The following is a 14278-nucleotide window of genomic DNA, read 5'->3' as shown; positions in this document are numbered from 1 at the left end:
ATGTCGGACTAGGTCCACCTGCAGGGTTTAACATGACAATCCTTATGAGCTCCTCTTGAGGACATTATCAACCTAGTATCTCTAGGACATAGTTTCCTTCTATAATCAACAACACACACTATAAGTGATACCATTTCCCAACTTATCAGGCTTATTGATTCATCGAACTAAATCTCACCCATTGACAAATTAAAGAAATAAATATCAAATATATGTGCTTGTTATTATATTAGAATTAAGAGCACACACTTCCATAATAACTGAGGTCTTTGTTCCTTTATAAAGTCAGTATAAAAGAAACGACCTCTAATGGTCCTACTCAATACACTCTAAGTGTACTAGTGTAATTATATAGTTAAGATAAACTAATACCTAATTACACTACGACCTTCAAATGGTTTGTTCCTTTCCATCTTGGTCGTGAGCTACTGTTTATAATTTATAAGATACTGATAACATGATCCTCTGTGTGTGACACCACACACCATGTTATCTACAATAAAAATTAATTGAACAACTACATTTATTACAAATGTAGACATTTGACCAATGTGATTCTTATTTCTAGATAAATGTTTATACCAAAAGCTAGGCTTTTAGTATACACTCTAACAGTAGCCCCGTTAGAATCTTGCCATAGATCCTTCAATGATCTTACAGGTTATAAGAGGGTCGGGATCACGTCAGCTATTACGGCGCCGGCCTGGTGTGGGCCCACTCGAAGGCATCGTGGCCCATCTGCGTCGCTGGCCCTCCGCCCAAGTTGTAGATCGGCAGCGCCGTCGAATCCGCCAATTCTCCGACGCCGGCGCCGGCCCCAAGCGGCATCAACTGAGCTGCCACATCGCCGGGGATGTACCCAGCCGACCCTAACATCAACCCTCCGCTTCCACCCTCCTCCCCCTCCTCCAGCGGCAGTCTCTCGTAGGTGGCGTTCGCGAACGTGGATGCCATCACCATCACGGGCCCCGCCGCCACAAGCGGCCCCACCACGCTGCCCCCGACCACCTGTCCTTGTCCGCCGGCGAGGTACACCGTCAGTCCGGTGGTCCCTGGCTGGGAAGGCCCGGGGAGGAAGGTCCCCGAGAGCGAGAGGATCTCGAAACGACCGTGGAGCGCCACCACTGCCCCGGGCTCCGACGGCAGTCGAACACTGACGTTGGCCACCGTTCCGGCGCCGATGAGCACACAGACGCCGCGCTGCTTCCGGCGGGCCAACAGAGCAAGCGACTCTGCCACGTCGGCGCCATCGGCGACCTCCATCAGGTGGCTCAGGAGCGCGTTGGGGCTGTCGCAGGCGACGTAAATGGGTGGCTTCGGCTTGTTCTTGGAACCCGCGGGGCGGCCACGTGGGCGGCGGTTAGCCGCCACGATCACACCTTCATGGGGATCGCCGCTTTCGTTGTTCTTATCGTCGTCGGCGGCGCTTCCGCCTGCGAGGCAGTCGGAACTGTCCACCTGTAGGCCGCAGCCGCAGCCGCCGCCGTCCATATCACGACGATGCTTGTGGTCCTTATTGGAATCAGATGATCCTCCGGCGGCCGCCACAGAGCTGCCACCGCCGCTGCCACAGGAGACGCCGAGCTGGCCGGCCCACCACAGATGATCTCTACACACGTAGTTGCTACAAAATTGATTTAGGAAAGGAGCTTTAGTATGAGTTTTGTTGCCCGACTAGTTAAAGAAGCAATAGCGAAGCTCCGTTGCCTAATCACACAATAGATTTACACACAGTTGTGGAGGGGCCGTCACACCTTTACATAATAACAAAGCTATGTTGCTCCAGGGCTACAGGCTACAATGCGGTAAGGCGTCTTGAGGGAAACTTGGAACACCATGGGTTGGGCGCTTAATTTGAAGATAAAAATTGTGTTCTCACGGTTGAAGTATCCGGTTTGGGATCCGGACAACTCTACAATGGGAGTTGAGATCCTTTGTCTCTAAAATGACGTGTCTCCGTGTTCTCTTGTCGATCGAACGGAATAAATCATATCTTAAAGATACAGTACACATCACGAGGATATCATGATCATCCGATCAATGAAAAAATTGTTGGATATTGGGGCCTTAAATGGACCAAAACGATTTAGAGGAAGGAAGCCATCAATTGTTGAAAGTCGTAGTTTACTTCAAAATTGAAATCTACGATTCGCGTAGATAGATTTAGACTATTAATTTGCTCAAAACCGATTAAGGGTGAATGAGAAATTAATGTTTAAAGTCAGCCCAAAATAACATTTATTATTCATTAATAAATGCATGGGAGAATAGTCCCACATCGGAAATTCTCGATGTGTATTCTCTACTTATTAATGAAGATGTGTTAATGGAGTTAACACAAAAATAAAAGGACAGGTTACCCCTTAGCCCAGGGCGAGCAGGTGCTCGCACCAGTGAGCCCGCCACCCGCCACGTGCGCACGTGCGCAATGGACGCTTTGTAGGCGCACTTTGCACTTTGACGTGGCAGCACCTATGTGGCATCCTCGTGGGCAAAGGGAGATGACTGGACAGTTGACTTAGGGAATGGATGGCTACCGTTGATCAACGTTGATCAAATAGGTATGATGGATCGCTTATGATGCGATCTAGAGCGTTGGATCGCAAAGAGTAACGATCTGACGGCTTGGGATGAGACTTGATCTGAAGCATCGAATCAATAGATCCAGATCCGATGGCCGATGACAATAGGCGGGATCTGAGGGTCACAACTCAGATCTGATGGATGAGATTGAAGTAGGCTTGGTGAAGGGTTACAACCCTTCAGAATGGATGATCTAGATCGATCCAGCCCAAGGAACACATCCACTCACCCAAAGGACAATCAACCTCTTCTTTCAGTATAAATAGAACCCTCCAGATGCTGGAAAATTCACTCAATTCACTCAATCCTCTCTTCTCTTCCTCAAGCATTCATCTCATCTTGTGCATTCAAGAGTCCAAGAAGTCTAAGTAGCAGGTTCGCTGGTCTCGGAAGTCGGAGTGCTACGATTTCGAGACGTTCGTCGTCGTTGTATCTTGGGAACGAATTGCAACAATCCGTTAAGCACCGTAGCGGAGCAATATCGTTTACGGAGATAGTGTCGAACACTAGCCTCGACAATCAGTTTGCATACTCCAGAAGCTACCCGGGGATCAACAGTCGTAAACGATATTTCCTGCAAACTGATATGGCTACCAACGACATTCCGACGACCGTTCCGACCGCCATTCCGACCGCCATTCCGACAACCATTCCGCACGGAAAAAAACCAGAGAAATTCACCGGAACCGACTTCAAAAGATGGCAGCAGAAGATGCTGTTTTATCTAACAACGCTAAACCTTGTACGGTTTTTGCACGAAGACACGCCAGCCGCTACGGAAGGTAGTAAGGCTGCTAGCGATGCGTGGTCTCACGGAGATTTTCTGTGCCGCAATTATATACTCAACGCCTTGGACAACACGTTATATAACGTATATTGTTCTCTGGAGACGGCGAAATCTTTGTGGGAATCCCTTGAGAAGAAATACAAGACCGAAAATGCTGGATTGAAGAAATTCATCGTCGGTCGGTTTTTGGATTTCAAGATGGTGGACTCAAAAAGCTTCTCATCTCAAGTCCAAGATATGTAATTAATACTGCATGATCTGGACGCCGAAGGCATGAAGCTGAACGAGACATTCGCAGTTGCTGCGGTAATTGAGAAGCTCCCTCCGTCATGAAAGGATTTCAAGAATTACCTAAAGCACAAGCAAAAGGAGATAGGGCTGCAAGACCTGATCCTGAGGCTACGAATAGAGGAGGATAATCGAAAATTATCCGACTCCAGAGGAACCAAACGGACTATAGACGAAATGTCCAACCTGATCGAGCCGAACGCCAAAAAGCCCAAGCAGTTCAAAAAGAAGGCTCAAGCAAAGAAGTTCAAAGGCTCCTGCTACAACTGTGGAAAGGCAGGACACATATCCAAACACTGCAGACGCCCAAAGAAGCCAATCAAGGGGCCAAAGGATGTTGCGAATCATGTCGCAACCTCTCTTGAGGACTTAGATCTCACTGCGGTTGTATTTGAAGCCAACTTGGTGGATACCAACCCGAAGCAGTGGTTCATTGATACTGGAGCAACTCGTCATATTTGTTCTGATAAAGCGATGTTCTCCAAGTATACTCCAATAAATGGCAGAAAGTTCTATATGGGTAATTCCACGACGTCGCCAATTGTTGGACTCGGAAAGGTTGTTCTGAAGATGACGTCCGGAAAGGAGCTAACACTCATTGATGTACTCCATGTTCCCGACATCAGTAAGAACCTAGTTTCTGGAGCGGCATTGGTCAATGCCGGATTTAGGCTAGTGTTCCATGTTGGTTGCTACTCGGAAAACCTAGAGGTTCCACTGTACAAAAATTTTGTACAAAGGTCTGAACCTTTTTCCTAGCTACCATGTGTTCTTTTAAATTAAATTTTGGATCGCCTGCGGAACTTAACACGTTTGATCCAAAACTTAATCTATTTGTTCTTTTAGGTTTTAACTTGGATCTCCTGCGGAACTTAACACGTTCGACCCAAGTCTCCTTAAGTTATTAATTCCATTAAATACTAATTTCCATAAAAGGTTCCCAGTACTGACGTGGCGAGGCACATGACCTTCTTGGATATGGGAGCAACCACCACCGACTAGACAAAACCTTTAATAGAAAGCTAATATTTAATTTCCTAAAATAACTTTAGGTTAACCAAAGAGAACAATCAAATCACAAGGAAAAGAAAGAAAACAAAAGAATACAACATCGAAAACATATTCAAATACTAGATCATAAGCCTCTTGTATTTGGTATTATTTTCATAAATAACTAGCATGATGCGAAAATAAAATTACTAATTATACCTTGTAGAAAACCTCTTGATCTTCTACCGTATTCCTCTTCTAACCTCGGACGTTGTGTGGGCAACGATCTACCAAGATGAGAAACCACCAACCACCTTCTTCTCCTCCAAGCAAGGTTCGGCCACAAAGGAAGAACTTTACCAAAGAAGAAAATCAAAATACTAACCAAGCTCCAAGAGATGCTAACTTTCTCTCCTTCTTCTTCTTCTTCTCCAAGTAGTATCCGGCCACCACAAGAACTCCAAGAGAGATGAAGTATTCGGCCACCACAAGAGGAAGAGGGTAATGGCCGGCCACAACACCAAGGAAAAAGGGAGAGAAAACAATAGAGGTTGTCACTCATGAAGGCACCCCTACCCCTTCTTTTATATTCCTTGGCCTAGGCAAATTAGGAAATTTAATTACAATAAATTTTCCTTAATTTTCTTGACTTGATTTAATTGAGAGAAATAAAATAAAATTTCCCAAATCAATTTCAAGTGGCCGGCCACATCATTGGAAAACAAAAGAGGACAAGTTTTAATCAACAATTAAAACTTCCTAATTTGTTTCCGGAAATTTTTTAAAAAATAAAATTTCTCTTTAAAATCTCTTCATGGTTAAAAGGAAATATGTATAATTTTAATTTTATTAACATGTGAATAATTTTAAAGAGAAAATAAAATATCTCTCCAATCTACAAATAAGGAAAGAGATCTAATCTCTTTCTTTAATCTTTTGTAAATCTTTTACAAGAGAGATTTTTTAATTCTAATTTTCTTTAAATTATATCTTCCACATTATAATAAAAATTAAAATTAAATTTCTTTTTTAATTTATTTTGGCCGGCCCTACTAGCTTGGGTTCAAGCTAGGGCCGGCCACCCAATAATATACCTAGGCCGGCCCTAGTTTGGTTCAGCTTGGCTGGCCCCTATTGGTGGGTATAGAAGGTGGGTATAGGTGGATATAGAACTCTATAAATAAGAGGCTACGATAGGGACCGAGAGGAGGAATTGGTTTTGGTCTCCGATAAAATTAAGCATCCCGTCCCGAACACACAATTTAATTTTATCAATGATAATTCATTCCACTAGAGAACTATCATTGAACTACCGCACCAATCCCAAATTACATTTTTGGGCTCCTTCTTATTATGAGTGTGTTAGTCTCCCTGTGTTTAAGATATCGAATGTCCACTAATTAAGTGAGTTACTGACAACTCATTTAATTAATATCTAAGTCCAAGAGTAGTACCACTCAACCTTATTGTCATGTCGGACTAAGTCTACCTGCAGGGTTTAACATGACAATCTTTATGAGCTCCTCTTGAGGACATTATCAACCTAGTATCTTTAGGACACAGTTTTCTTTTATAATCAACAACACACACTATAAGTAATACCATTTCCCAACTTATCGGGTTTGTTGATTCAACGAACTAAATTTCACCCATTGATAAATTAAAGAAATAAATATCAAATATATGTGCTTGTTATTATATTAGGATTAAGAGCACACACTTCCATAATAACTGAGGTCTTTGTTCCTTTATAAAGTCAGTATAAAAGAAACGAACTCAAATGGTCCTACTCAATACACTCTGAGTGTACTAGTGTAATTATATAGTCAAGATAAACTAATACCTAATTACACTACGACCTTCTAATGGTTTGTTCCTTTTTCATTTTGGTCGTGAGCTACTGTTTATAATTTATAAGGTACTGATAACATCATTTTCTGTATGTGACACCACATACTATGTTATCTACAATATAAATTAAATGAACAACTACAAACAAATGTAGACAATTAGACCAAATGTGATTCTTTATTTATAATAAATGTTTACAAAGCTTAGGCTTTCAGTATACATTCCAACATTCCAGTCAGACAACTTTGTACTTACGAAGAATGGTGTCTTCGTAGGAAAGGGGTACCTAGAAAAGGGTCTATTCAAAATGGTTGTAATGTCTGTACTCCGAAATTTTGATGGTAATAAAATAAATGCTTCCAGCTATGTTGTTGAGTGTTTTAATTTATGGCATGATCGACTCGGACATGTGAATAATAATACTCTCAAACGTCTCGTCAAATTAAATTTATTACCAAACGTCAATGTTGACGGAACACACAAATGTGAAGTGTGCGTGGAAGTGAAAATGACGAAACTATCTTTTCATTCGGTGGAAAGGACAACAACTCCTCTAGAGTTAATACATAGTGATCTATGTGACTTGAAATTTGTGCAAACTAGATAAGGTAAAAAATATTTTATTACTTTTATCGATGACTGCACAAAGTTCTGTTATGTCTTTCTTTTAAGAAGTAAAGACGAAGCCCTAGAGGCGTTCAGAACCTATAAAACAGAAGTTGAAAACCAACTTGACAAACGAATTAAAATAATTCGAAGCGATAGAGGTGGAGAATATGGTGCACCGTTTGATGAATTTTGTACAGAATCTGGCATTATCCATCAAACAACGGCGCCTTACTCACCTCAATCAAACGGTGTTGCCGAACGTAAAAATCAGACACTAAAAGAAATGATGAATGCCTTGTTGATAAATTCAAGCTTACCTCAAAACTTGTAGGGGGAAGCAATATTATCGGCAAATCACATTCTCAACAGAATCCCTCATAAGAAAAATGATAAAACTCCATATGAACTATGGAAAGGTCGCGAGCCATCGTACAAATACCTGAAAGTGTGGGGGTGCTTGGCAAAGGTCGAAGTACCTAAACCAAAGCAAGTAAAGATCGGACCTAAAATGTTCGATGCGATATTTGTCGGATATGCCCATAATAGTAGTATATATCGTTTCCTAGTTCACAAATCAGATATTCTTGATATACATGTGGGAACAACCATAGAATCTCGAAATGCGATATTCTTTGAAAACGTATTCCCAAATAAAAAGGGAAACGTTGAAAGTGATAACAACGGAAGTTCAAACAAAAATGACGTTACCGAACTTAGCTGTTATAAAAGGACTATTGACGATCAAAGTGAAGAGCCACGTCGTAGCAAACGGGCTAGAGTTGAGAAATCGTTCGGGCCAGATTTCATGACTTTCATGTCAGAAATGGAACCAAGAACATTAAGTGAAACTCTCTCTAGACCCGATGCTCCAATGTGGAAAGAAGATGTCAATAGTGAAATTGAGTCTATCATGAATAATCATACTTGAGAATTAGTAGACCTTCCTTCTGGTAATAAATCATTAGGTTGTAAGTGGATACTAAAACGTAAGTATAAAGCTAATGGATCAATTGACAAGTATAAGGTCAGACTTGTAGCCAAGGGGTACAAGCAAGAGGAAGACCTTAATTACTTCGATACATACTCACCGGTGACAAGGATTACGTCCATACGAGTGCTAATAGCCATTGCAGCACTGTATGACCTTGAAATACATCAAATGAATGTTAAGACTGTATTCTTAAATGGTGAGTTGGAAGAAGAAATTTATATAGAGCAACCCGAAGGGTTCATGGCTCCTGGAAATGAGAAAAAGGTGTGTCGACTTGTTAAGTCGTTGTACGGACTTAAGCAAGCGCCTAAACAATGACACGAAAAATTTGACAAAGTAATACTGTCAAACGAATTCAGAATAAATGAATGTGACAAATGCATTTATGTCAAAAACACACCTGAAGAATATGTAATTATCTGTCTATACGTAGACGACATGCTAATAATGGGCAGTAATCATGATGTAATCATGACTACAAAAAAAATGTTAACCAGAAATTTTGATATGAAAGATATGGGTCAAGCAGATGTTATATTGGGAATTAAAATTCTCAGGACATCAGAAGAGATAGTTTTAACACAATCCCATTATGTAGAATCAGTATTGAAAAAATTCAATGCGTACGATCTCTCTACAGTGAAAACACCTATGGATCTAAGTCAACACTTAGCGAAAAACCATGGTGAGACCATATCGCAGTTGGAATATTCTCGGATAATAGACAGTTTGATGTATCTCACAAACTGCACACGTCCGGATATTGCTTGTACGGTCAATAAACTGAATCGTTTTACGAGTAATCCAAACGACACCCATTGAAAAGCATTGATGCGAGTTCTCAGATATTTGAAATATACTATGAACTATGGATTACATTATGCAAAATATCCCGCTGTGTTGGAAGGATATTGTGATGCTAATTGGATATCAGATACAAAAGACTCCAAATCCACTAGTGGATATGTATTCACGATCGGTGGGGAGCGATATCTTGAAATCCACTAAGCGACTTGCATTGCTCGGTCAACTATGGAATCCGAATTTATAGCACTAGACAAAGCAGGTGAGGAAGCTGAATGGTTATGGAATTTCTTGGAAGATATTCCTAGTTGGTGAAAACCTGTGTCTGCCATACTAATCACTGTGATAGTCAATCGGCGATTGGAAGGGCACAGAGTAATATGTATAATGGGAAGTCACGACATATACGTCGTAGACATAATACCATTAGGCAGTTGATCTCGAATGGAGTGATTGCAATCACTATGTCAAGTCCAAAGATAATTTGGCAGATCCTCTAACGAAGGGGTTGAGTCGAGATCAAGTATACTGCTCATCAAGAGGAATGAGATTAAAAATCTACAACTAAAACGACTGTAGCGGTAACCCAACCTTGTTGACTGGAGATCCCAAGATCTTGGTTCAATGGGACAACGAAGTTACAGAAATTGTGATCCAGCACATTAGATAGTTTATCTCTATCCCAATCCTAGGATGAATTTGTGCTGTCCTACCTCATGTAGTGAGGTTAAGCTTATGCTTTTAGTGACTTCTATACCTGATAAGGTGGAGTATGGTAGGATACTCTTGATAGAAGTGTCACCTATGTGAGTGTGAAGACAGGCCGCTTCAATGAAACACTCATGAATCCAAGATGGTATCCATGGCCGAAACGGAACCAACCATGAGAACCTAAAGTAGGTGAGATAGATCTCTGTGTGGGTGTTATTGTCTCAGTATACACCAACAGCTGAGCAGTTCAAGACATCACGTTCACTGCGCAGCCTAGTATACTCGATAGCATTTCACTACGGAAGGTTCAAAATCACAAGCTACCTCTCCCGATGCAGTGACTTATCGATTGAACTCTTGTAAAATGTCAGCATGCATACACGCATTGCATTAATTTCCATTCATGTGGGGGATTGTTGGATATTGGGGCCTTAAATGGACCAAAACGATTTAGAGGAAGGAAGCCATCAATTGTTGAAAGTCGTAATTGACTTCAAAATTGAAATCTACGATTCGCGTAGATAGATTTAGACTATTAATTTGCTCAAAACCGATTAAAGGTGAATGAGAAATTAATGTTTAAAGTCAGCCCAAAATAACATTTATTATTCATTAATAAATGCATGGGAGAATAGTCCCACATCAGAAATTCTCGATGTGTATTCTCTACTTATTAATAAAGATGTGTTAATGGAGTTAACACAAAAATAAAAGGACAGGTTACCCCTTAGCCCAGGGCGAGCAGGTGCTCGCACCTGTGAGCCCGCCACCCACCACGTGCGCACGTGCGCAATGGGCGCTTTGTAGGCCTACGTGGCACTCGGGTGACGTGTCAGGCTCGTACCTGACGTGGCAGCACCTATGTGGCATCCTCGTGGGCAAAGGGAGATGACTGGACAGTTGACTTAGGGAATGGATGGCTACCGTTGATCAACGTTGATCAAATAGGTATGATGGATCGCTTGTGATGCGATCTAGAGCGTTGGATCGCAAAGAGTACCGATCTGACGGCTTGAGATGAGACTTGATCTGAAGCATCGAATCAATGGATCCAGATCCGATGGCCGATGACAATAGGCGGGATCTGAGGGTCACAACTCCTCAGATCTGATGGATGAGATTGAAGTGGGCTTGGTGAAAGGTTACAACCCTTCAGAATGGATGATCTAGATCGATCCAGCCCAAGGAACACATCCACTCACCCAAAGGACAATCAACCTCTTCTTTCAGTATAAATAGAACCCTCCAGATGCTGGAAAATTCACTCAATTCACTCAATCCTCTCTTCTCTTCCTCAAGCATTCATCTCATCTTGTGCATTCAAGAGTCCAAGAAGTCTACTAGCAAGTTCGCTGGTCTCGGAAGTCGGAGTGCTACGATTTCGAGACGTTCGTCGTCGTTGTATCTTGGGAACGAATTGCAACAATCCGTTAAGCACCGTAGCGGAGCAATATCGTTTACGAAAATAGTGTCGAACACTAACCTCGACGATCAGTTTGCATACTCCAGAAGCTACCCGAGGATCAACAAAAATACGGAGACAATCTCAATTTCTACAGTGGCAATAACAACGGCAAAGATCAGCTTGTCAGTGCAGTAGTATAACACTTTCAGATTTACTATGGTACTTTTAAATTTATTCTGAGGTGTAAAATAAATTCCTAATTATCGGATAAAAAAATAGCTAAGCTCAGTTTTTAAAGTCAACTCCTAGATCTTGTTGTGCTTCCGTCATGCGTGATCTATTTGAGCATGAACGTTGGGATGAAATGGAAAGATGGAAAGTAAAAAATCAGGAAAGAAAAAAAATTGGGATGATGGTGGATGAGGAAGAATATAAATAGCAAATCTAGCCTTCTTTATGGAAAATCAGGTTAAGTGGGAAGTGACACGATATAATTAATACAATTAAAATATGAAGAACATAAATAGCAAATCCAGACTTCTTTATGAAAAATCAGGTTAAAAATTATATATATATATATATATATATATATATAAAATTTGTTTCTCGTGCTAGCATGAATGATGCCGCCTGACGCTGTTACACTACTAGAAAATTGCCACAAGTAGGCAATTTAGTATTAATCTTTTTTTTTCTTAATAATTAATCTTGGTCTGGAGTTATGGTAGAGTTATGGTGTCATGATAAGATATTCAAATTATCATTCAAGTACTCACAGTTCGATCCTCAGCTATAACGTATTTACAAAAAATATTTTCTCCAAATGGGGATGTAACCAAAGGATGCTGGGCTTCTAGGCTGGCCGCCACATGCACTTCTCGATTTATCCTGATGGTTGGTGGGAAACTTCCGTGGGATCGGACCAGTCACCTCAGGGATAGTCAATGATGCTAACTGGGATTATCATTTTTTCCCCTTAATAATTAATCTTGTCCCCTGGACTATGGTGCCACCGTAAGATATCCAAGTTATCATCCAGGCACCTGCGATTCGATCCCCAACTATAACATATTTGTAGAATTTTTCCTCCAAATGGGAGACGAAATCAAAGGATACTGGGTTTTTGAGCTGGCCGCTGCGTGCGCTTCTTGATTTACCCTGATGGTCGGTGGAAAACTTCCGTAAGACCAGACCGGTCACCCATGGATAGTTAATGAGACTAACTGGGATTGCTATTTTTTCTAATTAATTAATATTGTTCCTAGGGTTATGGTACCATGGTAGGACATTCAAATTATCACCCAAGTACTTGCGGTTCGACCCCTAACTATAACATATTTACAGGAATTTTTCCTTCAAATAGGGGCACAACCAAACGATGTTGGGATGATCGTCACGTGCGCTTCCCGATTTACCCTGGCGGCTGATGGGAAATTTCCGTGGGTCCGAAACAGTCATCCCTAGAGATAGTCAATGAGGTTAACTGGGGTTATCATTTTTTATTTTTTAAATATTTTTTCTAATTAATTAATCTTCCTTAAATGAGACATGCAACCAAAGGATGCTGGACTTCTTGGCCGCCATTCACGAGCGCTTCTCGATTTACCTTGGTGGTCGGTGAAAAAATTCTGTGGGGTCGGGCCGGTCACCCCTAAAACTAATCAATGAGGCTAACTGGGTTTATTATTTAATTAATTAATCTTCGGTCCCCGGGGCTATGATACTGCGGTAGAACATCCAGATTGTCACCCAGACACCCGCGGTTCGATCTCCAACTATGAAGTATTTGTAAAAAATTTTCCTACAAATGGGGTGTGCAACCAAAGGATGCTGGACTTCTGGGTTGTTCGTCACGCACGCTTCCTGATTTACCCGGGTGGCCGATAGAAAAATTCTGTGGGGTTGGGCTGGTCACACTAGAGCTAGTCAACGAGGCTAACTGAATTTATCATTTTTTTCTAATTAATTAATCTTCTTCTTGGCCGCCTGCCGTGAGCGCTTTCCGATTTACCCTAGTGGCCAGTTGAAAAATTCCGTGAGACCAAGCTGGTCATCCCAGGGTTAGTCAATGAGGCTAACTGAGTTTATCATTTCTAATTAGTCAGTCACTATTCCAAAGGCTAATAGCTACCCGTGACTTACCTCCTTCGTATTGGCACCGTATTATTGAGAATTTTTCTCCTTAATGGGTAGCAGACATGAGAATGTTAGCTGTTAGGATGAGTCTCCATGTACACTTCCCTAACTTACCCAAACGGCCGGTGGAAAACTTTTGTGGAGGTGGACTAGTTGTCCTAGGTTCAACATTTCCTGACCTAGTTAATTATTTTTTCTAATTAGATTAATCTCTGCCTCGGGAGCAGAGCATCATAGTTAAGTCCTCCAGTGATAGATCAGGGATCTAGAATTCAAAACTCAACTGCGACGTATTATTAAAAAGTTTCTCCTTAATGAGTAGCGAACCTAAGAATACTAACTGTGGATGGGCCTCCATGTACACTTCCCCGATTTATCTTAGCGGTCAGTGGGAAACTTTCATAGGATCGGGACGGTCACCCCAGGTTTGACGTTGCCTGACCTGGTTAATTATCTAATTAGATTAATTTCACCCCGAGGCTATGGTGTAACATAAGAGCGCCAAGTTGTTATCCATTCATCCGCGATTTGATCCCAGGTACGACACATTTATGGAATTTTTTTCTTTAAATGGGACGTGCAACCACGAGATGCTAGACTTCTAGGCCGCTCGCCGCGAGCATTTCCTAATTTACCCTGGTGGCATGTGGAAAACTCCTATGGAACCGAGCCAGACGTCCCGAGTTTGATGTTACCTGATTCATCATTTTTTTTTTCTAATTAGATTAATCTCTCATACTAGTGGAGAAAACTCCTCTCACCCTTGCCACTTGACGGTCGACTATAGACTGATCCTACAATTTACTTTTTTTCACATAACCTGATATGAAGTGTCATCTTTACTTTGACTATCATCTAATTAGATTAATCTCTATATTATATTATATTATATTATATTTTCTGAGTAGCAAAACTCCCTAAAGAAACCTTGATCATCTGCCATATGATACCAGAATCTTTCCGGGTTTCTTCCATACAATCATAGCTTCCAAATTCAACCTACTCATCAGCTACTAATTTTATTCGAAGTTTGTGCATTGATTCTGCTAGAATAATAGTTAATCTGTATCTGTAACACAAAATCTAATGAAACTCCCTATGGATGATCGAAACAAAAATGAAC

General features: G+C 41.3%; 1 protein-coding gene across 1 annotated transcript; it reads right to left on the bottom strand.

Moving 5' to 3' along the window:
• Nucleotides 1-625: 625 nt before the first annotated feature.
• Nucleotides 626-1742, bottom strand: LOC121967992 (AT-hook motif nuclear-localized protein 19-like). The gene has a single exon (XM_042518520.1). It carries the CDS (start codon nucleotides 1489-1491, stop codon nucleotides 691-693), a length of 801 nt encoding a protein of 266 aa, XP_042374454.1. The 5' UTR covers nucleotides 1492-1742; the 3' UTR covers nucleotides 626-690.
• Between the last annotated feature and the right edge of the window lie 12536 nt (nucleotides 1743-14278).

This window comes from Zingiber officinale, chromosome 3B, assembly GCF_018446385.1.
Source record: "Zingiber officinale cultivar Zhangliang chromosome 3B, Zo_v1.1, whole genome shotgun sequence".
In the NCBI taxonomy this organism is placed as follows: domain Eukaryota; kingdom Viridiplantae; phylum Streptophyta; class Magnoliopsida; order Zingiberales; family Zingiberaceae; genus Zingiber; species Zingiber officinale.
Note: the sequence above shows the minus strand (reverse complement) of the source record. Positions and strands in the feature narration are given on the sequence as shown.

Excerpts from the sequence above, each read along its gene's own strand:
- LOC121967992 (XM_042518520.1), bottom strand. The coding sequence starts at position 1,491 with ATGGACGGCGGCGGCTGCGGCTGCGGCCTACAGGTGGACAGTTCCGAC.